The sequence below is a fragment of the Numenius arquata genome, chromosome 14 (genome assembly GCF_964106895.1).
Source record: "Numenius arquata chromosome 14, bNumArq3.hap1.1, whole genome shotgun sequence".
Taxonomy (NCBI): Eukaryota; Metazoa; Chordata; class Aves; order Charadriiformes; family Scolopacidae; genus Numenius; species Numenius arquata.
This window is the reverse complement of record NC_133589.1, coordinates 13,352,208-13,377,205: the sequence shown is the minus strand read 5'-3', so window position 1 is coordinate 13,377,205 and position 24,998 is coordinate 13,352,208. Positions and strand designations below refer to the sequence as shown.

Genomic DNA, 24,998 nt, shown 5'->3' with positions numbered 1-24,998 from the left:
CACCTGCATTCTTTGCTGCTAATCATCTTCAACACCACTTGCACAGAGAGCAGACTGAAGACATATGTTAAAGCACTATAATGGTCATGTTTATTGTAAAGGAAGCAGCGTGATACTCAAACAAGCTGGACAGTGTTAAAACCACAACTACTGTCTTACGGTTAATAAAAAAACTCAAACAAAACCCCAAGACCCCACTACAGACTGCTCACTATCATACACTACGGTGTAATACAGGTACAGCTGAGGCAAAACAAGCCATCGCAGCAGCTACTGACCTCTGTGCTCCCCGGGTCACACCTGGAACACATTGCTGCAAAAGAGCCTTAAGACATTTCATGGCAGCAAGTGCCTGTTGTTAAAGCTGCAGAGAGGCAACTGAAGTCACGCTGTTCCACACAACTAACAGAAGAGTATTGTGCCAGCTTTTTTTTTATTTGCAAAGTCATTAAAAATCCACTGTTAAGAACATAATAGAGACAAATACTTCATTTGAAAAAAGATGTGGTAGACAAACAGAACAGAACGAATTTATAGTTGCACTACAACTACACGAAGTCTTGCAGGAAGAGTCAGAGTATGGGTGACCATATCACATCCTACCAAGCAAGTTTTCCAGGGAAACAGCTGTGGAATCTACTCGCCCAAGACAGCTGAGCCTATTAACTAACTCACACGGTACTTTATACACGGTCACCTGAACAGCGTGTAACTTGCTCTTCAGAAGCAGAGTTATTCTGCCTGCCCAGTGAAATACCGCAGCAGACATTCAACTACACGCAGTCAAGAAGGTTATCATCAGCTTTGTCTAAATTCAGACACTATGAAGTATCCACTATTCTACAGCTTTCTACCATTTACCTTGAAGCAAATTTTTTAAATTTCGGTTTGGTTTTTTTTTTGTTTGTTTGTGTTTTTTGTTAATACTGGCCTATAAAATCTGTTAATCAACCATCAAGGCACCTAAGTAAATTCACAAACAATCCAAGCTCTAAAACCACACTGTCCCAGACATATGCAGACGTGCCGTTTGCCAATCATGCACGTGAAGGGCACCCAGCCCTGGCTATTGGAGCGTAACCACCAGATGGATATTTTCCACCCTGCGGCAGCTGCTCTGTTTGTGAACTTCCTTTCACGAGGAAAGCAAATGGCAGCAATGAACACCTCTCCCTCTCAAGCCAAGGCACTCAGGCCCCATTACCAGCAGTAAGTGTAGCCCGACCCTTACAGAAAGGCAGCTAAAGGGAACCTGGTGCTCACACACCTCCAGGGCCTCGGTGTCCTGGTGCCTCTGCTACGGCCATCTGTGCTGGAAGAGCTCTCCTTCAAACCTCTCCCCGGTTCCCCTGGGCATCTCCTGGAATCAGTTTACAAGATAAAAGAAAAACCAAACCTCCCCCTTCCACCAAGCACACAAAATAGGGCTCTTTAAAAATATGTTTGTTGTAAACACATTATGATAGATTTTTTTCATTAGCATCTGAATTGCCTTTTTTTTTTTTTGTTTTTTTGAGGCCAGCTGTAAAAATGGTAATTTTGGCCTACTTCTGCTTTATTGACAATGCAATATTTCCTCCCGCACAATACGTAAAATATTCTTAGGACAGGTCCCCTGCAGCCAGTTGTTGAGCAGTGACCATGCAGGCAGCGGCCGCGCTCCCTCCGGGACACCTCAAGAGCTGATGACGTGCCCTGACCAGGTCTCGTGCTTGGTTCCAGGAGCTAGATGGGTAATCACCACCTCCACCGCCTGAAGCTTCTCATTCTTCGGTGGGATGGTGCACATCTTGTAGGTGACCTCGTCGCCTGCCACGGGAACGTACTCGCCTTCGATACTGTGGAGGGGAAACTTCAGTTAATCATAAATCACATAAATACTCTTACTCTACTGCAGCTTATTTAAATTTTTATCATAATGATTATCTTAGGTGCTCAAGATGCTTCTGTTTTTTTTATAGAAGTCCATCATTCATCAAAGCTTGAGGTTGATTTTGGTTGTCTTGCAGCAAAACCCCGTGAAAACACTATAAACACCACCAGCACCCTACACAAACAAACACCAAAAACCCCACACTCTAATATGCCTTGAAAAATAACCAGCTAAGCACAGCCTTGGAAAACGTTCCTGTGAATCGCTTACTCGCCGGCAGCACTAGAGGGCAGGGCTGACACTGTTTGGCACTTTGTTTGGGGGTTGGTTTTTTTAAACTATAGGAAGTTGCTCTTTTTTTTTTCCCTCCTCTCACACGTCTGAAGCCTTTTTCCCCCCTTTTTTTTTATTTTAAAGGATTGTATCATGTCAGTCACTGATTTTACCTTTATTTTAATCCACCATACCACAGTTCATCTGAGGTATGAAAAAAAAGAGCTTAAGACAGAGTGTGGAATACTTCAAAATTACTTGCTGTGAACAAAGAGAGTTCTGTGATCCTGATGTGTTACAGCTCAGAAACTCTCCTCCAGCACCCAGTATTTTGGGAGATTTCCAAGAGTCTCCCACTCCTTCATCGCCTATAGCAGTGCGACAGTGTGGGATGCTGGAGGACTCACACCATGCATTTGTAACTGCACACGAGTCCTTACCTGGAAACAGTGGGAAATGGCAGAAGGGCTGTCACCTTCTGTCCAGAGCTATGTACTGATGAAACAGAGAACTGCAAAGGGTAACAGCTTTCCTCGCTTCTACCACTGTGTTCAGGATGAGAGCTTTTTAATAAAAGTCCCAGCATGCTCCAACAGAGACAGGCAGAGATGCCTTCCAACCTGCATCTCTGACAGTAGAAAGGATGCTACTTCACCTTTCTTTAAATATACCTACATGATGCCTTGCCCAGGCTCCCCTTCTCTGACAACCCAGGCTCTAGATGTCTTCTTGTTTCTTCAGTATTTCTTAACAGCATTTGTATTTGTGAACAGATAAACACCACTGAGTTTATTTGCCTTCACTGAGAGCACACGGGGAGCATACTCACACCACCCAGGAATTTTACCCCAGAAAACTTCTGTTATAGCAGGGACCTAAGATTTTAGCAGTGCCCTCCGAATCCACTCTCATCTTGTGACCCGTTATTATTACAGCTTTTCTATTGCAGGAAAGACTGGCAGAACTGATAGGAGGTAAATATACTGTCACTTACTGCCAGTTGTAACTTCACATCAGACTTTGCCTCTCTCCCCAGTTTTGCAAAACTGCTTCAGCTTCATCTCCTGCACTGCCTCTTGCCCACCCTTCCCCTTGAGGGGCTGCCTCAGCTTCTGCTCCTCCCCTGGCTCATGCACAGGAACTGCTGCTCCGGGAGCTGGGGACGGGGTGAGCAGGCATGTACAGGGGAAGCTAACACTGACCCAGACATTAGAACTTCTCCCATGGGAAATTCAGAAGAAAAGTCATTGTTTGGTAACTGACTGTATCAACATGATATTGAAAATGCTCCTGTATCTAAATACGGATCAAAGACCTACTACGAGGAGTTAAAGGCATTCCCAAGGCCTGTGGCTTGAACCACATGTCTGTCAGACTGTATATCTCTGGGCTCAGCCCCTACTCCAGGGCTGCCTGTGACTGCAGGAATCGGACCCAAGAAGGCATATCATAAGCTGAACTCTCCAGAGCAGTGCCTGGGAAAAAGGCAGTAAATGGAAGGCAGAAAAAATATTTACAGAAAAGTCAAGATAAAACCTCCTTCATTAGACCTAACAGCCCCTTCCTCCCCACGCAGCCTGACCCCACTGACCTTTATTTACCTCCAAAGTCTCCAGGCCAACCTGTCAGCCCAGCTCTGTACCACACTGGGCAGACGATGTCCGAGCTCCCACAACCAGACTCCTGCTGTGGCTGTTCTTCAGTGACTGCCTTAATTCACAGCCCACCTCCCCCATTCCTAACAGGTCTAAGATTTCTTCAGGTGTAAAGGAGTTGCACACCCAATACTTACAGTCCTTTCAGGGGCAGACTAGTTCACATTTTTCAATGCCAAAGTAATTTGCCACCAAATTCCCTGCAGCTTACCCTGACTTTGAAACAACAGATTTCAAGCAAGGATGAGAAGGTGCTACTTGCACTGTCGCGGAGCCTGACAACTGGACACGAAGCCCCAAAAAGAGACACAAGACAGGGTCAAAACACAAGTGAAAATAGGAATGCCATATAAAAAAGCATCATCTTTCCCACTTGAATCTCTTGAATGATCCCTTGATGCCAAAAAAATTGTTGCTATTGAGTTAAAACCACATTGCCATGAGCAGTAGCAACACAACGCATGCAGGGTGTCAGTCCCACCTGAGCAAGGTCCCATCTTTCAGTGAAGGCAATCCAGCACAGGCATTTTATCTGTACAAAGTAACACGGGACTAGCAAAACACAGTGAGCAGAAATACTTCCCAGCTCAGATGTAATGAACGTAGACAACATGAGCTGAAGCGGAAAGCCTACACTGACTCAAGTACAGCTGAGCCACTGGAACAAGTTGTAATGAAACATGTTTCTTCACGTGGCCTCGAGCAGTGGGACCAGCTGCGGACAGTGTTCCAGGGAGCGCAGGCAGAGCTGTTACGTGGGGCTGGAGCTATATAATATACCTGCACGATCCCATGCCCAGGTTCCCCATCCCTGACAACCGAAGCTCTAGATTTCTTGTTGTTTGAGCATTACAGACGCCCACTCCACAGCCCCAGGTATTGCCTTTGATTCCTGCACAGAGGATGAATACGCACAGCGAGTGGGGAGCTCAGAGTCACCACTTCGCAGACATCAAATAAAACGGATGCCCTGCCCAGGAAGGGATCTCATGTTTGGCTGCAAGGTTTTTTTTAATGAACAGGAACCTGACATGTTCTTTAAAAGCTCCCGTAAAACAGGATGAGATGCAGTTAGTGAAATAAACACTTGAAATCTGCAAAAGATATCAGTAAGTATGGTTAATGTAGAAGGAAAGTGGATTCACACCACCTCCTAAAGCACCAAAGATGTGCCATACACAAAGACAGTGTTTTAAGCTCCTGAAAAACAGAGACAAATTAGATACTAGTTGAATCTTCAAATTCAAGTGAGGAAGAAGTACAGCTTCAATGATAAAATGATGAGGGTTTTGTTGGGCTAAGTTTGGTTTAAAAACAAAACATGAATATATACCAATTAAGAAATTAAGAACAGTGAATCAGTACATGCATGGAAATGGTATGCCTGTCATGGTTTCAGCTGGGATGGGGTTGACTTTCTTACTAGCAGCTGGTGTGGGGCTGAGTTTTGGATTTGGGATAAGAACAAAAAACAAACCACATTTGCTGACCCAAATTTCTCACGCTTGAATCTTGAGGTTAATTGCTCCTGGTCCTTCTTCTAAACAGATCACATTAGCCCTACGCATTACCCAGAAAGGTACATTGTTCTCCCCCAGAAAACACTTCTTACAGGAGCAAGCATTATGATGACAGCATCAGATCCTTTCTTGGTTTCTTTCCTTACCCAAACTGACAATCCAAGAGACTGAAGCTCATGGTAAAACCTCATGCAAACCCAACATGGCTTCTTCTCATTTCCTAGTTTGTCTTATTTCTTTCCTTGCTTGTTGAGGTGACACCTCATCAAGACCTGGCTTGTCCTTTGCACAGCTGTGTAAAAAGGTTGTGGCCACACAAACAGCTCAAATTTTATTTTCTGCTTTTGGCCTTTAAACTTTTCTCCCACAGATCAGCTATTCTTTTCTTTCCTGCAGCATTCTGATTATCAGCTACACTTGGTGCCTACTGAATACGAGACTAGTAACTCATTGCCCCCAGTGCACGTGAAAAGTGAGAGGACAAAGGTCTTTGCTGGCAGCCTGAGTAAACCGGTTTGTGAACAGTGTTCCCCGCACAGTGCTTGCCCACTGAGCGCTGCTTCTGGCGTAGATGCAGACTCACTCCAGCATTGTTATCGATACTTGATGCTTAGAAGTGGGAACAAACAACATCCAGACCGTGCAGTACTTCTGGTGGTGTCAAGAAAGAACAATACAATGGCACTTGACAGGGGATGAGATGATATGGCACTGGAGGCATAGCCCTACACAAAGCTGTGGCAAGATCCTCCATCAGGAAGCAATTCCCTTAAGCGCTGGGAGGGAAATGAACTGGAAAAGATCAGAGAAGGTAAACAGAGACCTTGGAACGGATTCAGCCTAAAACAGGCTGAATAAGTTACCTGGATAATTTCATAGAGGAAGTTAAACATGGGCTTTTTTGATGTTATATATTAATTAAATATTTTTAGATCTGTATTTTTCACTTTTACCCTAACTATATATTAAATGCTGATCTAGAGGAAGGTGGAGCTTTTCACTGCTATTTAGGAGACTGGTATGCATGTCCTATTCAAAATAATGGATATCTATGTATCCAGGATCCTTAAGACACTTCAACAAATTAAGCTAAAAATAGGAAACGCTTTCCTGACATTAGTGTCAGAGTGAGACACAATAGACTGAGTTTTAGATTATCCAGCAACTCCCATTTCCCAGCCCAGCGCCAGTCTGGTGGAGCATTTTATCCTGCACTATTTTTAGGGAACTGGGAGGTTATTAGGAAATTACCTAAATAAGGAATGTTCTAGTTCTTCCTTCTCACAGCTGCTATTCATATTCCAGGGCTCTAGTTAAACCTCTTGGGACAAAGACTAAGTCACATGGAAACATTTTTGAACAAGAGTTTTCAGTGAATTCAGAGCCTTGCTGGACAAGAAGCCTGCCATGGATCACACCACGCAGCCGCTCCCCATGGATCAATGGGCTGTGTTATCTTGTGGGCTTCTCAAAGCTCATTTAACACCTCAACACACCTCGCAGGAAACCCACATGTTTACTAAACAGCAGAACATGACAGAGTAATGAACTATCATGAGTTACTCATCCTGAACGCCCTCCCATGCAGTCCCAGGGTAAGCTGACAGCTCCAGCATTAGTTAGCAAAGCCAGCGATGACCTTATCGAGCCATCTGGCAGGCAAAGCAGAAGCAGAGCTGCCTCTCACCCACCAGTTACACTCGGATCCGGGACAGAAAAGTGTGGAAGAGGTCCAACCACTGAAGAATCACAGCTGTTAGTATCCAAGGTCTCTGCTACATGATTGCCCTGCTCTCTATACCATTGCAGAGGGATATTCCCATGAGTTGCCTTGTCTAGGACAGAAGCTGCACTTCCCTCCCAGTACAGCGGATGCATCATCCTCTTGCCCAGTTCTCTACTGAGATCTCTAGTCACGGATTTTGAATCCTTGTTCAGGGACAGTTATGGCTCTATATCTACTTTCAGCAGCCAGTTCAACACCAGGCAGCACACCGTGCACCATGAGGAAGAAACTGGTGATCACAAGAGGCAGAGCTTTCCAAGGATGCCTACATGGACTCAGTCAGAGATACAGAACACACTTGTTCCTGCAAGCAACCAACTTTGATCCTATCACAATAATACCTACTGTTTGCATCTGGAAACCAAAGCCCAGTGCAGGTTATGTTCTGTGCTCACTAACCACAAAGACCCTCCATGCTCGGGTGGCCACAGACTTCTTCAATGCCCACTGCCTGGCTTGAAGGTACAGTATAAGTCTTGGCTTTTACCTATTACAGTTTATATCATTTAGGTGGGACTTCTAGGGAGGTTTTGCTACAAGCACGACCACAGCAAACTGGCTCTCCTGCATGCACCAGTGCAACATGTGAGTTTTCTGAGCCAAGTCGGGGGGTGTGGGAACCCTTAGGAAAAAGCAGCCCATGTTCTGTTCATTTCCAAACCCCTCTCAAGTAAGATCTGGTATTCTGCTGCTTCTCCTACCCGTCTCAGATAATCTACCTATTTCAGACACTTCAACAGATGCAGCAAGGCACCAGAAAGGCAGTACATCAGGAAGGAAGTTGTGCAGCCCAAAGGAGGCAAGTCATCAAGTGTTTTAAGTATTTTGGAGGAAATCAGAAAGCTCAGATTTTCTTGCCAGCTGTCGGTTGCAGCCAGCAGAAACTGTTTTGCTGCTGGTTCACAGAAAAGGCAGAGAGTCCAGGAAGGTTCGTTTTCTCAGCTCAGATTCAGTTCTCAGGTTGTTTGTAATTATCAGTTAATTTCCAACCCATACATTGTTACACTCCACCAGAAGAACAGAGTCACAGAAGAGCCAGAAGAAGACATGTGGCATTAATGCTTTGCATTAAACAGTGATCTGGCAGAAAATCAGAGGAAAGAAAGGAGCATGAAAAGATGATCTCTCCACGGACATGAGAAGCTCAAAGCCAGCTCCTCAAAGCAGCAGGGATGCAGCTGGGTTCCTCCCCACAGAAGATGCGGCCTGACAGTACATCTCCAGCACAGCCAGAAACTGAGATGCAGCAGCAGAATGGGACCATATCCACACCTGGGAGCCCACTGAGAGACCACTTCTGTTCTGTTCAATACTCCCGAGTTACAGGCACTGTGAGCATAATCTCCTGAGATCACAACACAATGCACAAGCAAAACAAGAGTCTCTCCAGGGACCCAAGGGTACTGTGTGTCAACATCCCGGGGGAAGTATAACATCAATTCTCCAAAGCCGTCATTAAGCACGGGGTCAGGAATCCAGCCTGAAGGACAGCCTGAAGGCCTCTCTGCAATGCAGCATTTTTCCCTTCAGAGCCAAGTACTAGCAAACTGCAGAAAACCCACAAGCACTGCACAGGGTTTTTCTGTTCCGTTAAATCAGCTGCTTTTGCAAAATAAAATCATCAAAAAAAGAAGAGTGTGGTCATTCATTCGTCACTGCTCTCTGGTGAACCACCTCCTTGCCTTGCCCTTGCAGCTACACAGGCTTCAGGCCAAATCCCAATCAAATGCAAAAGCCCTGGAGAGTATCCATCATGTGCCACCTCCCAAATACACCGGGAAACCAGAGAAGTGGGATTCTTATGCGGTGTTTTAAGCACATCACTTGATCTGCCATTACACACCCCACCTCGCCCCATACCCCCAGCCTGTGCCCTCAGGACACCCCTTGGAAGGCGAGCAGATATGATCCTGTACAGGCAGCAATCCAGGGGGACCTCAACAGGCAGCACTGCAGGAACTCCCTGTCTGCTGTCCCTAAACATGCCACATCTACAGGAAGAGTGGCAGAACAGTGAAACTGAAGCCACCAGAGCTGTTACATTTCAGGAACAACCACACCAGCTGGTGTTTGCGAGAGCTAGCCCACTGTGGAACAGCAGCAGAGGAGGTAAGATATAGAGGAGGATACAGTTCTCAGCACTGATGCTACAATAACACCACCAATTTAGTGGCAGTGGATCATGATACAGCCTGGTGGAAATGAAAGCATTAACAGTACACATTACTATTAAAAATGCAATTAAAGGCTTTTTAAAAATTTCACCCCAGGCAAATGAATTTGCCTTTGCTTCCAGCTTTCCAGAGACATTATCTGGAATTAGAATCTCAGCAACTCCTCCATCCCCATGCTTACCAGCCAGGGTTTTATGCTCAATACTAATAAGCACGTTTTGTCTTCTCTTCCGGAGAAGGGCGAAGTATTAAACTGAGAAAAACAAAATCTCACAACATTCAGCCAGCCATAATGCTTTCCTAGAACAATTGCTCGTGCCAACTTGAGAAGTGTTTCCAATAGATACAAGCAGGCAGGACTTGCTGTGTGCACTGTGGAAGGCAGCAGTGACCCTGTGGTTGGGTGGCAGGGGTGTGACAGCTTTCTCGCCACACGTCCGCAGGCAGGAACAGCCACTCAGGACGGTGTGCACGAGCTGGCTCCAACCTGCCTGTCTCAGTGCCGACAAGGTTGCAGTTGTGGTACAGGGCTTCAGCCGCAGATGCTGTGCCCACAGACCTACCCAAGGAAGGTGCCAGGAAGCTTCCGCTGCCTGCAGTGACTGTCACCAGAGCTGCCACCATGTCTGTACTTGCCACAGGAGGACAGCTCAAAAGGAGATGCTACCACCTACCAGTGTCAGCATTTCCAGAGAACTCCAGGCTGCCCTGGTTAATTGTACAGTTTTCTACATTTTTACCTAATCAGTTAAAAAGGAGAACTGGCTCCACACAAGTGTTATCAAAACCCAAACCAAATCTTCTCCGCAGTCTTCAGAACCACTCGTTAGAACAGATAAAGCCACAGACAAAAAACACCTTTAAAACCTGTATTTCAATCTGGCATTTCTTGTACCCAGATACCCTTGTATCTACCCACACCTGACAAGTGCAGCTTCACAGTAATGCAGCTTTGCTGCAAGTTCCACTCATAAAACATGTCCACGTGCCCACATTCACCTTAAACTTTTGCACAGATACTGAAATTTAAGCTTTTGGTTATGCCAAGTGAATAAGCTCTTGAACGCGACGTATGTTTGACCTTATTTTTAGGCTAATGTTCACTTATGGAAACGGAAACGCCATGCAAGTGTTATTATCTTACAAAAATAAATGGAAAGCTATGGGAATCGGACATCCCATTTTACAGAAGACATATTCACTGAAGTCTAACCTTACAGCTCCCCAAAGCTTACGGAAGAAAAAATTTAATTCCCCAAATTAAATTTTTATGTTTAAAATCTTATTAATCTGCAAGATAGGCAGCTGGTCCCAATGCTCAAAACCTTCACTAATCATCACAGCTTAGTGATGAACACAGGGGAACAGTCTATATTGCCAAATCCAAACTGGCATAACATTTTATCCACATTCCTGAAATCCTAACTTTCAGGCAGAACTGATTCAGGAGAAACAATCCTCTTTCCTTTCAAACACACTCAGTAAATGCCTATACTGTGCTGAGACAGTGAACAGATTGCTGTCCCTCTCACATTCAGGTTTAACTGAGTAAAACAGGTAGAAAAGACTCGTGTGATAAACATGCAGTATCTCAAAACTCACACTACACAAATCAGAGTCACTGGAGTTCCCCGAGCCACAGTGATGGTTACAGAATGCTGCTGCAATAAGCAGTTCTGATTAATAAAGAGCAATGTTTCTAATTCACTGTGAAATAAACTGAAAGGGATTATTAATTCGTCTTTCCAATGCTGCCTTGCATCAGAATTAAGACAGTGATACCATCACCCTCTAGCACTAAAAGCTGTTTCCAACAATTCACATACACTCTGAGTAATTAAAGAACACAATGTGCTGAAACCTTCAGCACTTCAATAATAACACTTTTTCCTAACAGGTTGAGGCAGAAACACCAGCTATTTTTGAATTTAAGTTCTGATACAGCACCTACAAAAGAAGCATTTAAAACAGTGGCCCAGTCCTGGTTCAATAGGAAAAAAATCCTCTTGGCTTCAAAGGAGCAGAATTGACCCTAGAAAAGTTGCATAAAGCACACCCTTCAGTCCTACAACATTCGTATGAACTAACCTTGCTAAAACATTTCTGAAAGAGCAAGGAAAACCGTCTTTGAACACATAAATGACAGGCTTAAGGAGGAAAGGCACAATGTACCTGCTCTGGAGATGGAAGGAGGACTGAAGGGCCATATAGAAACCAAGGGAGATGTCAGTTAAATATCAGAAACAATTAAGAGTCAGGTCTGTTAATTACAGGAAGAGATTGCCCAGGGAGGCAGTGGAACTCCAGCACTCGAATTGTTAAGAGTGCATTGGTTAAAGCATCTGCCAGAAAGGCACAAGCGCCTTCCAGCAGAGGATGGGGTAGAAGAGGTCCCCTCCAATCTTCTCACCTACAGTGAACTCTTGCGAGCTGCCGTACCGGAGAAAGGCTGCAGCATTCAGCAGCAGTTCCCCACCCGCGCGAGCATCACACTGAAATAAAGTAACCAAAAACAGAGAGGCAGCCTGGCCCAAGAGCAGGGCACAAAGTTGAGAGATGGGAAGCTGGAGCTCAGGCTGAAGGTTGTACCCGAGTGGGACAGAGCCTGTCACCCACTGCCCATGTGGTGGCTCTCCCCCTCTAGTCCTTTACCTGCTCCAGCTTTCCCACACAGGGGTGGTCTGAGGGCATGGCTGGATGAGGGCGAGAGCAAGCAGAGAACTGGACATGTGTCAGCAAAACAAACATGCTGAAAATACACCAAGAACTATGGTTGCCCATGAACTTTTACAACCTTGGTGACTTGTTCAATAGTGTTTTTATGTGAGTGGAAGAAAGGGGAGGCTGGCACACCGCATTCAGGGCACAATTACTGAAATACAGCTCATTGATGGCTCACAGTCAAAGCATTTTGAAGGCATACGGGATTGATACACCAACTCGCACAGCCCACGAGAGGGGACCCCTCACAAAGACCACCAAAATCACAGCAGACAAAAACTGTTTCTCAAAACGTCATAGAGGATTTCAGTAGAGGAGACATATGGGACTCTTAAACAGCTAAACAGAAAAACATCACTGGAATTTCTAAGAATTACAGCTGAGTGGAGGGGGATGGAGGGCAGGAGCAGTTAGTGTACCCAGAATCAAGTACTGGGATTTGGGCCCAGGGAGAAAGATGTGTTGGGCCATAGGACAGGAACTGGAGAACACCTAAAATATTAGTTCCTATTTTGTATAGGCAAAGAAAGGGCAGCCCCAATCAAGAAGTTCTCTCTAGGGTTTTAAAAAGGTTAATTTCAGTAACTGAAGAAAATTTTACCAAACTAATTGGAAGAGAAAATGTAGAAGAAAAAAACAGGACTGAAAATAGACAGTTCTTTAAAAAGAATTCATTAGGAGGGCTGAGAATTCATGTTTCTGTGAGAGGGCTGTTTTAACTAAACCCTTGCTAATCAGTAACTGTATAGGTCAAACTAGATGTTCACAGTAAAATTTTTAAATTGTGATATAAGAAATGTTATTTTTAAGTTATTAAGGAAATAAGGAGAAATTGTGCGTTTGTATTAGATGAAAGAAAAAGAAGATATTAAATAACATTTCCTTGGGTTGAACACACAAGTCAGACCACTCAGCCCATTTGTACCCACGAGTCCTAAAAAGCTCTGGCTTGCCAAGGTCCATCACGCAGTAACATTTCAGAAAACTGGAAGGCAGCCAACATGCTCCTCCTCCGAGGACACGTGCTGCACTCACAAGCAGGAAAGATAGCTGGGGCAATGTGAATAACTTTGGTAAGGCTTTTGTTGACTTATGGCTGGATAACCACTCCAAACAACAAATAAGGATTATACAGCTGCAACACTGTAAATAATATCTAGACTAAAAACTGGTGATGGATCTAAGAGAGTTTATTGGAGAATAAACATTAAGCAATCTTAATACACACTCTCAGAGATCAGTTTCAGCCCCAGTGCTGGTCAACATTTCAATGTAGAAGCGAATAGAAAATTGCCTATTAAACCTTGCAGATTAACCAAGCAATAAATAACAAAGACAGTGCAGTCACGGAGCGTGATCTGGATCTCTTAGCAGGCACATCAAGTAAGATGTGCTGCCGTGCAACCAAATATGAAGTCTTACACCTAGGAACAAGGAATGTAAACACTGCTGTCAGGGATGCCAGACTGTGTGGGACTGCACCAAACTCTGACACTGCAAAGGATGCTGAGGTTAGGGCAGATAAGCAACTCAGCAAAAGACTAGGGACAAGAGGGCTGATGAGATTATGGCACGTACAGAAAGAGAAAAATAGCAGGAGTCTGGACGAGATTTTCTCTCATTATACTGAAAGTACGAGTACAGTATATTGTTTTAAAATTATATTTAAATTCTACAGCACATTTAGAAAAGAGACTGAAAAGACTGTTTTAGACTGGAGAAAAAATTCTCAGTGAAGGACCTGAAGAGCTTAATCTGTTTAGTTTATCAAAAGGTAGATTCAGAGATGATGGTTCTCAGTGTGGTCAAGGCAAAAAAGTACAGGTACTAATGGACCCTTGAACAGAGAAAGCTTTAGCTATAAACTGTTTGAAACTAAAGCTAGATAAATTCAAGGAAGTAATAAAATGTGACTTTTCTTAACAGTAAAGGTCATTAACCTTTAGTTTAATAATGGTACAAGCAGTGCAAAGTAAAAGTAGCGAATTTTCAGTGTTATAAATTGTTAAATTAAAACTGGATACTGTATAGATGATTTGCTTCAGGTAAATGCAAGTTTCTGGGTCTGGGTGAAATCGCACAGCTTATTCTAAGAGATTTGTCAGGATCATCTTCTAGTTTTTAACTCAACAGATTTATAGTAATACAGGAAAAGAACAGTATAATCTATAGCTGCCAGTAACATCTGCATAACACCTCTTTGCTGAGGTAAGAGGGACAGATTATAAACCATTCTTGTATCTGAAATGTCAAAAGCATTCAGTAATTAAGGCAAACCAAAGCTCCAGCCTTCCTCAGCCACCCAGATGACTTACTCAGAGATGTGTACAAAGATGTCAGGCCCTCCATCTGCGGGGGTAATGAAGCCATGGCCTTTGGAGCGGCAGAAGCATTTACAGACGCCTTTGTAGATGGGACCCTCCGATGCTCTCACAGTTCTGCAAAAGAAAGTCCAAACAGAGAGGTTCATTGCTGAGCATGGATGGGACAGCTTCCAGCTGTGTCAGCCAGAGCACACTACACAAATGGGCACAATGGTCCGAATACTCACTCCCAGCAAGCATACTCCTCCCTAGCAACTGCTTAATACTCAGTCTTATACACTGCATGTGTTTTGCCTGTAGCCTTTCATAAGGGAGATAAAGGTGATGAAGATATTTGCTAGCATTATGATCCATCAGTTGCCATCTTGAATCCATCTGCTCTATCACCCTGCCGGATTTTCTTTTGGACACTATACTAAATGTAAGCATCTCACACCTTTCATGAGTTCGAGAGTACCTACGTGCACCTAGGTCTTGTATGCACTTTCACAAATTTAACAGTACAGTGCATGTAGTATTGAGAGAATGCAGCGCATAAAGACATATATAAATGTGTCCACATGTATGTATATACATATACACACACCCTTTCTGCATGCACATCTGTCATTATCCTGCCAGACTAGGATCCAGTGAAGTTAATATTTCACCTTCAAATAATTCCAGCAGGCCACGAAGCCTAACTGGTATGCACAACACCAAGACTCAAGAGTGATCTCCTCCTTCACTCTCATGGGACCTGTATTTTAAAACTAGACAGATTTGAAGGTAAAACTTTAGGATGACTTACCACCATCAAAAAAAGAACTTGCATGAACTATGACCCATCCTGAAAACTGTGTGACAGAGTCCTTTTCCCTGCTAAATATGCTGCGTTGAATCTCCAGGGATCCAAACTCACTCAAATACTTTCATTAATGAAGCCAACTGTTTTAGACGTCTCACGGGGTTTACACAGAGGAGTTATTAGATCAGGTCTCATGCCACGACTACCCAGTAGGTTTCCTCTGTGTTAGAAAAGGATTTTGGTGTGATTCTTCAAACTCAGTAAGTGATTGTGTTGCCGCTTGGTTACGTGCATCATGGCAATTTTTACATCACTTTCCCAAATATTTGAAGTTTACTGAAGTCTAAATAAAACCACTAAATACATGGTAACAGCTCTGCTCTGTAAGTCAAACTAACAATAGAGAAATACAGTTGAAAGTGTTAAAGAAAGAAGAAATCTTCATTAAATCAATTAATTTCCAGCTCTATAAAGCTGTTGACACACCTAACCCCACAAGTGCTTGTTACACAGAAAAGCACTCACTGCCCTAAATAAGCCATTAAAGTTCATCTGCATCTTTCAAGGAGATAAAGGACTGTGGGGGATAAGGCTCCACACTTGCAATGAATCAAAATTAAATAATCCTACGGAAAAATAAGGCACTGCCTGTCAGATTCTTCTTCTCCTTACAACTGTGGGGTGAGAGCTCACCTAGAGCTCCTCCTGTTTAAAGAGACCACTAAAAAAATAATAAAAATTTAGAGCTGTTTTGATTTTTAGGGCAAAAAAATACAGCAAGTTTCCTACACTAATTAATGATTAAAGGACTGTGGAAGGGAATAACAAATTCTTTAGTTTTCTAAGAACCAGACTAGGATTAACAGCTGAGAAGAATTACAAAGAGTTCATTATTAACACAGCACTGAGGCAAGCTAGCTTGCAAATGCATTTCAAGGGCAATCCCAATTATCAAGTCAATTATGTTCCTTTTAACAATCTACTTCCATTACAAAGTTTAGGGCATTTGAAGGCTTTTGGAACTGACAACATATAAATTTTTCTTCTGCTGCTGCTGTTCTTTTTCGCCTCATTTTGAATAAAGCAATAATATGAAGCATCATTGAGATTGATGTTATTTAAATCTGCATGGATAACTCTTGAAGAAGAGAGATTGGTAACACTGCAAGAAGCAAAGAGAAAAAAGCATGACAACTAGATTAAACAGCACAAAATAGGCCAGCTGTGGGTCTGAGATCTTACTGCCACAGTGTTTTGCTTGGCATCGCCAGACCTTCCTTACACAGAAGTAGTTGCAAGACAGAAGCAGGAGTGCAATGGAGTGACCACAGCTTCATGTCATACTCTCAGGGCCTGATTCAAAGGCCACTGAGATTAACAAAGAAGCCCACACTGCCTTCTGCAGCTCAGCACCTCACCGGGAGACCCATCACAGGCACTGGGAATTTTTTATAATGGCCAAACCTTGCTACACCATCCTCTTCTGCTGTGCTGGGGAAGAGTCCCCTTTGGGCGGGGGGCTCCCAGGAGCCTGCACAGCACCACAGGAAAGGCAGCTCTGCTGTAGGATCACTACCTCAAATAACTAGAAATAACAACAAACCTCACCTCATTTTATGGAAAACCTGATATAATGTTAGAGAATCAAAGAGATCGGGGTTCATGCCTTGAAAACCAACATATTCTTTTACAGGTTGATTTGAGCAATCTTAAGATGGAGACATGAAAGCTGAATAGGAAAAGGAAACAAGCCCTCTGAAAAGTGACAGGGTCATGGACCATCCTTAAAATGTGACCTGGTTGATGGTAGCACAGATTGTCAGGAGCGAAAGAACTAAAATCCCCAGTGAGGTTGGTCCAGTGCTTCAGGCACGGTGAGAAGAGAGGTCATGCCAAAGAAGAAGGTGGAGCTGATGAAGAAACGCCACAGGAACTGGTGCCAACAGCCACAACCCAGTGTCTGAAGCAAACCAAAGCTTCAGACAAGAAACTCTGTCTTGAAAAATCTCAGTGAATTTTCCCCTACCTGTAAAGCTCTGGTCTTAAAGAGTAGAAAAGACTTTGAACATCCTTTACGCAAACAGAGCATTGAAAAACTACAGGCAATTTGGAATGAAAGTCTAGTGGCACCAGAATTTATTTGAGACAAGATAACAGTAAAATACTAAAGCATCTTCCAGATATAACCATCCCCCCTGATTCCTTTCACCTCGGCAGGGGGCCAATCATTCTGCCCAAAGGCAATCGTTTGGTTGTGTCTATGAAACGCAGGTTTCCCAGTACTCACGCTGAAAAGGTTCTGGTCCGTCGGGTGGGCAGCGGACTGGGGATGAGGTACCCTCTCATGGGCGACGGGGAGCGATCTCTCGCCCTGCGGTTTTCAGGCAGATGGAGAGAACTGGGTGAGGATGGAGAGGTGGGGGACTGCTGCGAAGCAGACGAAGTGGGCTCAGAAGACATTCCTGATGCCTGAGAAAAACCTAGAGGGAGGAAGAGATCTGACTTAGCCCAAAATGGGAATTGTCACAAAAGTCACAAACTCTTCAGCTGATGATTTTGTAAGAATATGACTCACTTCCTGCAGACGTACATGTGGACACAGTTGCACCAAAAGCTCCTGCTCTGTGTCAGTAAGTTCGTTTTTTTAAAGTTTATTTATTTTTAAATCTCACAGCTTTTGTAAGCTGTACTAGGAAGTTCCACTGAAAAAAGGTTACTCCACAACTAACACGTATTTTCTTACTCCTTCCTCACTCACGGGCAATGGCTACTGAAGCAGAGCTCAGTCCCAACACCCCAGACAGATAGGGTTTGACCGTTGACAGCACAGAGGAGCCTCCTGCATCTGCACACAAACACACGTTACAAGAAAGAAACACTAGAAAAAGAAATGCTGAAATAAAGGCTGCACCTCCACTGCTGGAGGTTAGCTTCACTGGGCAATCACCGATGCTTCATTGCTGCTGCTCAGCTATTAGCACAGCTCTGTCAGAGCTCGTAACATCTTCAGCTTTACTGCAAGAAGAAAATCATATGAGTGCTCCTTAATTCACCTCAGACAGAGTCATTTTTTTCTCTGCCAAGGACAGGAACACAGAGGGAGCCAGGAGGCAGTGGCTGACCACAAGGAGGTGACCCCTCCAGACTGCAGAGATATGGCAGACCCAGCAATCCCCTTTGGTAGGTCTGAGTCTGCCACATTCTTCCAATAACGAGGAAGCCAATAGTCCATATTTGCATTCAGACCTCCAGCAGCCCGTGTCAGATTTGCTCTTATTCACGTCCTCCAGCAGAGGAGGGAGAAGGTCCCTTTCTCAGCACACCAACAGCAATACACGTCTCATCACACAACAAGTAAAACTCACAGCGTCCATGGAAAGAGAAGGACAGACAAGAAACAGCAGCACTTCTGCATACAGGAATTCATGGCTTACAGGTGCAGCAGTGGCAGAAAGAAGAGAAATCAATCAGCACTGCTCTGGTATTACTGTGCAAGTCCCCGTCCACAGTAGATGGGGAATAAGCTGTACAAAAATAACCAATAACCCACCACACTCTTACTTAAGAAAATCTAAAAATATCTGAATATCTGGATGAGTTAGCAAAAAGTGTGGCGATACGGGTCAAGAAAATATCAGGAAGGCAGGAAAAGCTGCCTTTAAGGCCAATAGTTTCATTGAACTGAAATCTCTCATCTCCATTACACACCCTCCTTTTGACACCCACACTCCCCAGCCCATGAATTATGGAGTGGATCCTTCACATGACATTTGAGAGATGCAGTCTTCTTGTCAATGACAAATTCCCATTATTTGTTCCTGAAACTAAGGACTAAAATTAAAAAGGCCTCTTAAGAATGAAGTCACCGGGGAACAAAGGCTTTTGTGTTTGATTGCTCAGGGTGCTGAGAAGGTAGAAGTGGATAGTCATGCTACCTTGTGTACCAGCTTGAGCTTTCCATACTGTTCTCAAGAGCAAGAGCTCAGCTGGAAACAAAACCACAGCTCTACAGGTAGCATTTCAATTATGGATGGCATTTGTCACTCACGAGCTAATATCCTGCCCAGTGTCATGGCATGGTTCAGCTGAGACCGAGATGACAACACCAAAGGGATGAGATATTCCAAACTTCCTCTTCCTCCGAAGAGAGCTGCTAGTACTGGCTGGTACTGAGGAAGTCTCCTCAGGTTTCAAAAGACCTCTCCTTTGGGTGCCTTGCTTTCAAGGAATGCATGCTTGACATAGCAGGGTTATAACTCTAGTAAGTCACGGGAAAAAAAAGAGCAAACAATTAAAACCTCATTCTGATAACTCAGCACACACGGTCTGGCCTTTGCACAAGTGCAAACACAGCTTTCAGAATCGCACGCTTTCTCTCCTGATCTAAATATAAACCAGCTTGTCAGGTGACAAGCAAAATGCAGAGCCTATTCATCCAACACCAGCAATGCACTATAGCCAGCCACAAAGTACTGCCCATCCCCTTCCTCAAACAAGGGTAGAGAGGCAAGAGAATTCTCCCTCCTTTCTTTAAAACATAGATGAACCACAAAAATATTTACTAAGAAGGCTAAATGGAGTTAGAAGTGTGCTAACATATGATATTGTTCTCATTTATGTTATTTTTGTGCCCTCAACTCTGTAAACATGAAATAAAAAAGTGATGTGGAACTTTCAGTGCCATTGCAGCGTACAAATACCCTTTTTGTTCTCTGCCCACGGCCAAAGTAGATGAATGGCCTCGACTCTCAAAATTTCTATTACACAAGTCCTAAATTGTGATCAGAGCTCGGTGAGAGCTGATACACAAAAGCACACAGCTGGAGGCTGCCAGGAGCAGCTACGCTCGACTTCACACCCACAGCAGTGAGCGAGTACCGCTCCGAAGAGGAGGGGATGCAAACAAGCAGCAATAGGAAGCCTGTGGCTACACTACTGCTCAGCAACACTCTCTATGGGCATGGATGTTGTGTCACTGCATATGCAAGCGCACCAGCACATCTGTTTGCCTCTCGGGCTTCTCTGACAATTGTAAAAATCGGATGCAATGAGAAGGACTGGACATTGAATTACCAAGTTTTACCGCATGCACTGTATACAGTGGGACAGCAGCAGCTCCTGCCTCCTGCCAACCTGTGCTCAGCTTGCTCAGCGCAGACGATCACTTCATCTGAACCTTTTTGAGGACAAAGGTGGAGTTTAGCGATTTCAGTTTGTTCTGGTGTGGCCACTGTCCTGATGTTGTTCATACGGGGATTAACTCATTTCCACTGGCAGGACTCTTGAAGGAGCAGAAACAGTGTCCCCACTTGGACACGCAACTGGAGGCACATTGAGGTTGGGTGGTGTTTGCGCAGGGAGCCTACAGCAAACACCCAAACTGAAACCCCACAGGCCCAGCTCTCCCAGCCTGCCTCTCCACACAAGTTTTGCCTTCCAAATGCAGTTACTGGCAGCCTCCAAAGATGATTTTCAGATGTTTTCCTAGGATCTGAACCAACCCTCTGCAAATCAAGAATCACCCTACCAGTCCTCCCTCAACAGCCACGAATACCTTCCCCTCTTTGTGACCAGCTGAACAAACCTACTTTCTTACATGTCTCACCAGCGCACCACCTCCCACCCTGTTTCCATTAGTTTTCCCATGTCCCTCCAGTCCAGGCACCACTCTCCATTTTCCCAGGACATCATATGAACCCCAGGCAGCGCTAACAGAGCACCCTGCCCAAGCTCCCCACGAGCATCCCTCTTGCTGTGCCTTGTGAAGGCAGCCAGTACTTTATAGCAGCACCTCGTAACTACAAAAATCCCAGCAGTGTGAGATTCCAGCTGCGACAGAGATGAGGGACAACACAGACAGTATCTCTCTTCTGCCTGAGCCAGCAAAATGTTTGCCTTCAGGTATTTACAGAATGACTGTAATGTAATGCAAGGTGGTAATATTTTCAGGCTCTTTAGGAAACTACAACCATGTGCCACCTTACCCTTAAATCTGCCCTTATTTCCACATGCACCACTTATCTTTCACCAATATGATCTTTTTAGTATTTTTTTTAGACTGTAGGTATGCACCAAAATATAAATAAAATAAATCACAGAAGCATCATGGAAACAATAGACTAACTTAACATTTCAAAGCAAAAATATATGTGGGGTTTTTCAACTATACTTTTTTCAACTGGCCAATGTGTACACAAAGGGACCCCAAAGTGTCATCTGTAATAGGTGACCTACAAAGCACAAAGTGCAATACAAGCTGAAATTCTCCATAAAATACTATCAGAAAAAAAACCAACTATTGAAGTAATTAACGTTGGGGGTATGCAAGGGACACTATAATTTCTCTATATTTCAATATATTCTTTTTCTGATCTTCTTTAAGTCTACCCCAAAATACCCTAAAAACAGCAGTTTTGGGGAAGTTATATATTCTGACCAGCACAACACTACCATGGAAATCTAGTCTCACTTTTAACTAAAGGAAATGCCTGGAAAAAAATGTCAAAACGGCTAGGGCAGGGTGACAGACTCCAGGAAATCTCTGTCTATAAACAGTTTCTTTTCCACACAACAGACATTGCAACACCTCCAGTGGGCACAGACCTCATACCCAGGTAACGTTGCTCTGCGAGCTTCAGTGCTCCTGCACAGAGAAACAGCTTGCTCTAGCCTCTTCAGCCTGGAAATGACACTGGCTGGAGGAGCTGCTTTCAGAAGGTACCAGGATGGTCTGCAAATAGGACAGTACTGGTTATGCGTGTCTGGAAAACCAGGCTTTTCCTCAAAGACAGAGCAAGGTTTCTGTACCTGAAGAGCAGCCACTTTCAGCTGGGTTTTGGTGCGAGTTAGCTCTCTCATTTCAACCTCTAAGAGGAATGTGGACATCTGAAAATTTGTTTGTTTTCTGGTCTTTCCTTGGATTTAGAAACAATGTCAAGAACTCTTTTTAAGTGACTCACTTTTAACTGTCCTGGTTTTGAAATGTATACTACACAGCTGCATTTCTTTCCTTCTCTAAGGAAGCCTCACAGATAAACCCCTGAGCTTTGCCTGATCTTCTGCTGACAGCTACAAGCTCTTCTCAGCGAGAGAAAAACACAGCACAATAGCACACGGTGAGAACTAGAGAGACTGATTCTGTTCCAGAGTGCCCTTTCCCAACAGTACACCTCTTGCTCTCATCTACTGAAAGAGTGAAGGCACTGGGACCCTCTGCTCTCCACATTACCTTGCCCTGATGAAGGAGAGGAATTGGGGGTGTTTGGCTCCCCAGGGTGCCCTCAGGTCTTCTAAAGCAGCTCCCTGGCATGTCTCTGAGGCACCCGAGCACCCACTCACCCTGAGCACAAGGCCACAGAACTGCTCCCACCTGCAGTTTCTTTCCAAAGCACTTTATGGCACTTGGGTCCCGGTGCACGCAAGGATCCCAGCGCCACAGAGCATCACAGCATCCTCCTGCGTCACAGAGTGAAGCACTTACAAAACACACGCAATTACAAAACAGCTGGTTCAAAAAGCTTCCCCTTCCAGCTTACTTTGCATGACTAACTTTCCACAATTAATATTGGTATTTCAATAGACACTGAAACTCAGAGGAGTTGCAACATGCCTGTGACGTGTCAACACAAAGCATTACGGTATAAACATTACGCTGCTAGAGGCCGCAGGGGAGTGCCCACGTACTATAGTGATTTGGCAGTTAATGGACACCAGGACATTGCCCAACCGTCCCCATGTCCAATAAAAGCCTAAATACAACAAGGAAAATTCCTATTGCTTGTCTGTGCATACAAATTAATTTGGATTAAAACAGGGTTGAGTTTAAGCAGCAACAGCTGTTTCCAAGCAGTCTCAGCAGCAAACACCTTTTCCCCAAACACTGTGGTGCCCTTCTGCTCCTCTGGTGAGCCGCTGCCGTGTCTGAAAGCAGTGCTGCCTCCGCAGCACAAACCAGCCCTGCACAGCAGGGACCACGAAAGGGACCAGAGGGGAACCAAGTCAGCAGTAGCCTATAAAGTATATTGATAAAGATGAGGACTTCTTACAGTCCTGTATTTTCCACTGTTCATGTAAACTGCCAGATGCACTTAAAAATGCATTTAGATTAAGCAACAGAGTGGATAGTTAGATCAGGTACATGTTTCAACTGACTTATGGTTATACGGACCATTTTTCATCCTACATCTTGTCAAAAAGTATTTCAGTGGGAGCAGAGCACAACAGCACCCAGCAGTAAGGTCACTTCCTTGGGACAATGCTGGGCAGCAGACACCGAGCTGGGAAGGGCACAGAGCTGTCCTGAGGCCAGCACAGCTCCCCGCATGCTCTCTTATAGCACCAGTCCAAGACTCCAGCCTGCTTACAAAATCTCTATCTAACTCCTTTTGTTTGAAGAGCAGATTAAAAGAGGTGAAAACGCTCCCCAGCTCATGGTGAGCCTGAAGAAGTAACAACAGGTCTCAGCATCCTCCTCCGGAAGCTCTTCCCAAGCAAGGATGAAGATGATGGTTGAAGACGATGGTGATAATCAGTGCATGCTAATCAGGTGCAAGTGTTGCCCAGTGACTTAAGTTCCTGTGCACATATAGCACAGGCATCTCCAGCACCAAGTCACACTGTATGCTGGAGATGTGACCTTACCTGAAATGTAAGCCCACAATAAGTTAAAGATTGTGCGTACAGCTTTGTTTCCTTGCTCATGCAAATCCTCAGGTCAGAGAGTGTCACGCTTGAAGTAAGTCTGGGAGCCAGCCCTTGCATTGCCTGCACCTGAGCAGGACTCAGCAGCTTCTCACCAATCAACATAGTGGGGCCAGGCAGGAGCCACCATGGTGGGGGCAAGTTGTTACCCCCATCCTAATGCTGCTGGGGCAGGTAATGGACCATACCTGAGCCAGCCCAAGGCACAGCCACAGGCAGATCGTGAATCATCACTCCTGGACTAGCGAGATCATGATGCTGAGCCAGCACTAGCCTGGGGTGTGATGTCCAGCATCTTGCCTTGCTTTCACTCTGCCAACTGCTTTCTGCGTGAACTGTCAGTCTACAAACCCGCTTGTTTCTGCAGCAGCAGTGACACTGTGTTGCAGCACTGCCCAGCTGCTCGCAAAATCACTGCCAGCAACACCCGCACTGCCAGGAGCAGGAGCACATACGCCAGCTCCCAAAGCCCCACTCCAAGAGCTCTTTCTCTGAAGCCAAGTACACGACACATCCCCTCCAGCAGCAAATGTTGGCTTCCCTAGATATAAGTCAGTCTTCACACATCCCAGATGGGCTGTTATAAAGGGACAGGGAAGCATGAAGGGACACCACAAAAGGACTTTTGCAGTGAAATGGGGGAACATCAGGATGACTTTACTCAGTCTGACGCTGGTAGCCAGGTGTGGCTGCCTAGGTCAGATTTAATTATAAGGTGAGTACACAGTGGTGCTTACCCTCAACATCTTTCCAGTATCCCCGATGTACAGTTTAAATAAAAGCCAAACTAAAGGTTGCACAGTGGTATTTAATAACCTCCTACGATTTTTTTCAGACCCTTCCTGAGCTCAAATAATCTTTTAGAGCCCAGTGTCCTGTGGCAAGGAGTCTCACAGCTTAACAGTTATCTGAAAAAAACCTACCTCCTTTTAGCGGACAGTGAGGAGCAGCCCTTTTTACAGAGAAATTAAGACAGTGAGATCAATGACAGAGCACAGCGAATAAGGTAAAAAAAGGAAAGGAAAGGGTGTAATATGCAAGGGACCAAGCAGGAAAGAAGCATTAGCTCAGAGGAGCACACAGGGAAGGGTGGAGGCTTATTCGTAAATCAAACCTTAAATTTTCCACCAGTGACACAAATGGGATACAGAGCAAGCTTCTTTCTGGTGTTTTTAAATTTCTAAG

At 44.5% G+C, this 24,998-nt stretch overlaps 1 protein-coding gene across 1 annotated transcript; it reads right to left on the bottom strand.

Annotated features, from left to right (window-relative positions):
- Nucleotides 1-69: 69 nt before the first annotated feature.
- On the bottom strand, nucleotides 70-17,587 carry CARHSP1 (calcium regulated heat stable protein 1). Its single transcript, XM_074158231.1, has 3 exons — nucleotides 17,401-17,587; nucleotides 14,318-14,440; nucleotides 70-1,838 (listed from the first exon to the last, which is right to left on the bottom strand). The coding sequence occupies exons 1-3, from the start codon at nucleotides 17,571-17,573 to the stop codon at nucleotides 1,676-1,678; spliced, it is 459 nt and encodes a 152-aa protein (XP_074014332.1). The 5' UTR covers nucleotides 17,574-17,587; the 3' UTR covers nucleotides 70-1,675.
- Nucleotides 17,588-24,998: the final 7,411 nt, after the last annotated feature.

Excerpts from the sequence above, each read along its gene's own strand:
- CARHSP1 (XM_074158231.1), bottom strand. The coding sequence starts at position 17,573 with ATGTCTTCTGAGCCCACTTCGTCTGCTTCGCAGCAGTCCCCCACCTCT. Across the intron at positions 14,441-17,400 it reads CGGACCAGAACCTTTTCAGC|AACTGTGAGAGCATCGGAGG; the intron begins GTGAGTACTGGG and ends TTTCTTTTGCAG. Across the intron at positions 1,839-14,317 it reads ATCTTTGTACACATCTCTGA|TATCGAAGGCGAGTACGTTC; the intron begins GTAAGTCATCTG and ends TCCCCTCCACAG.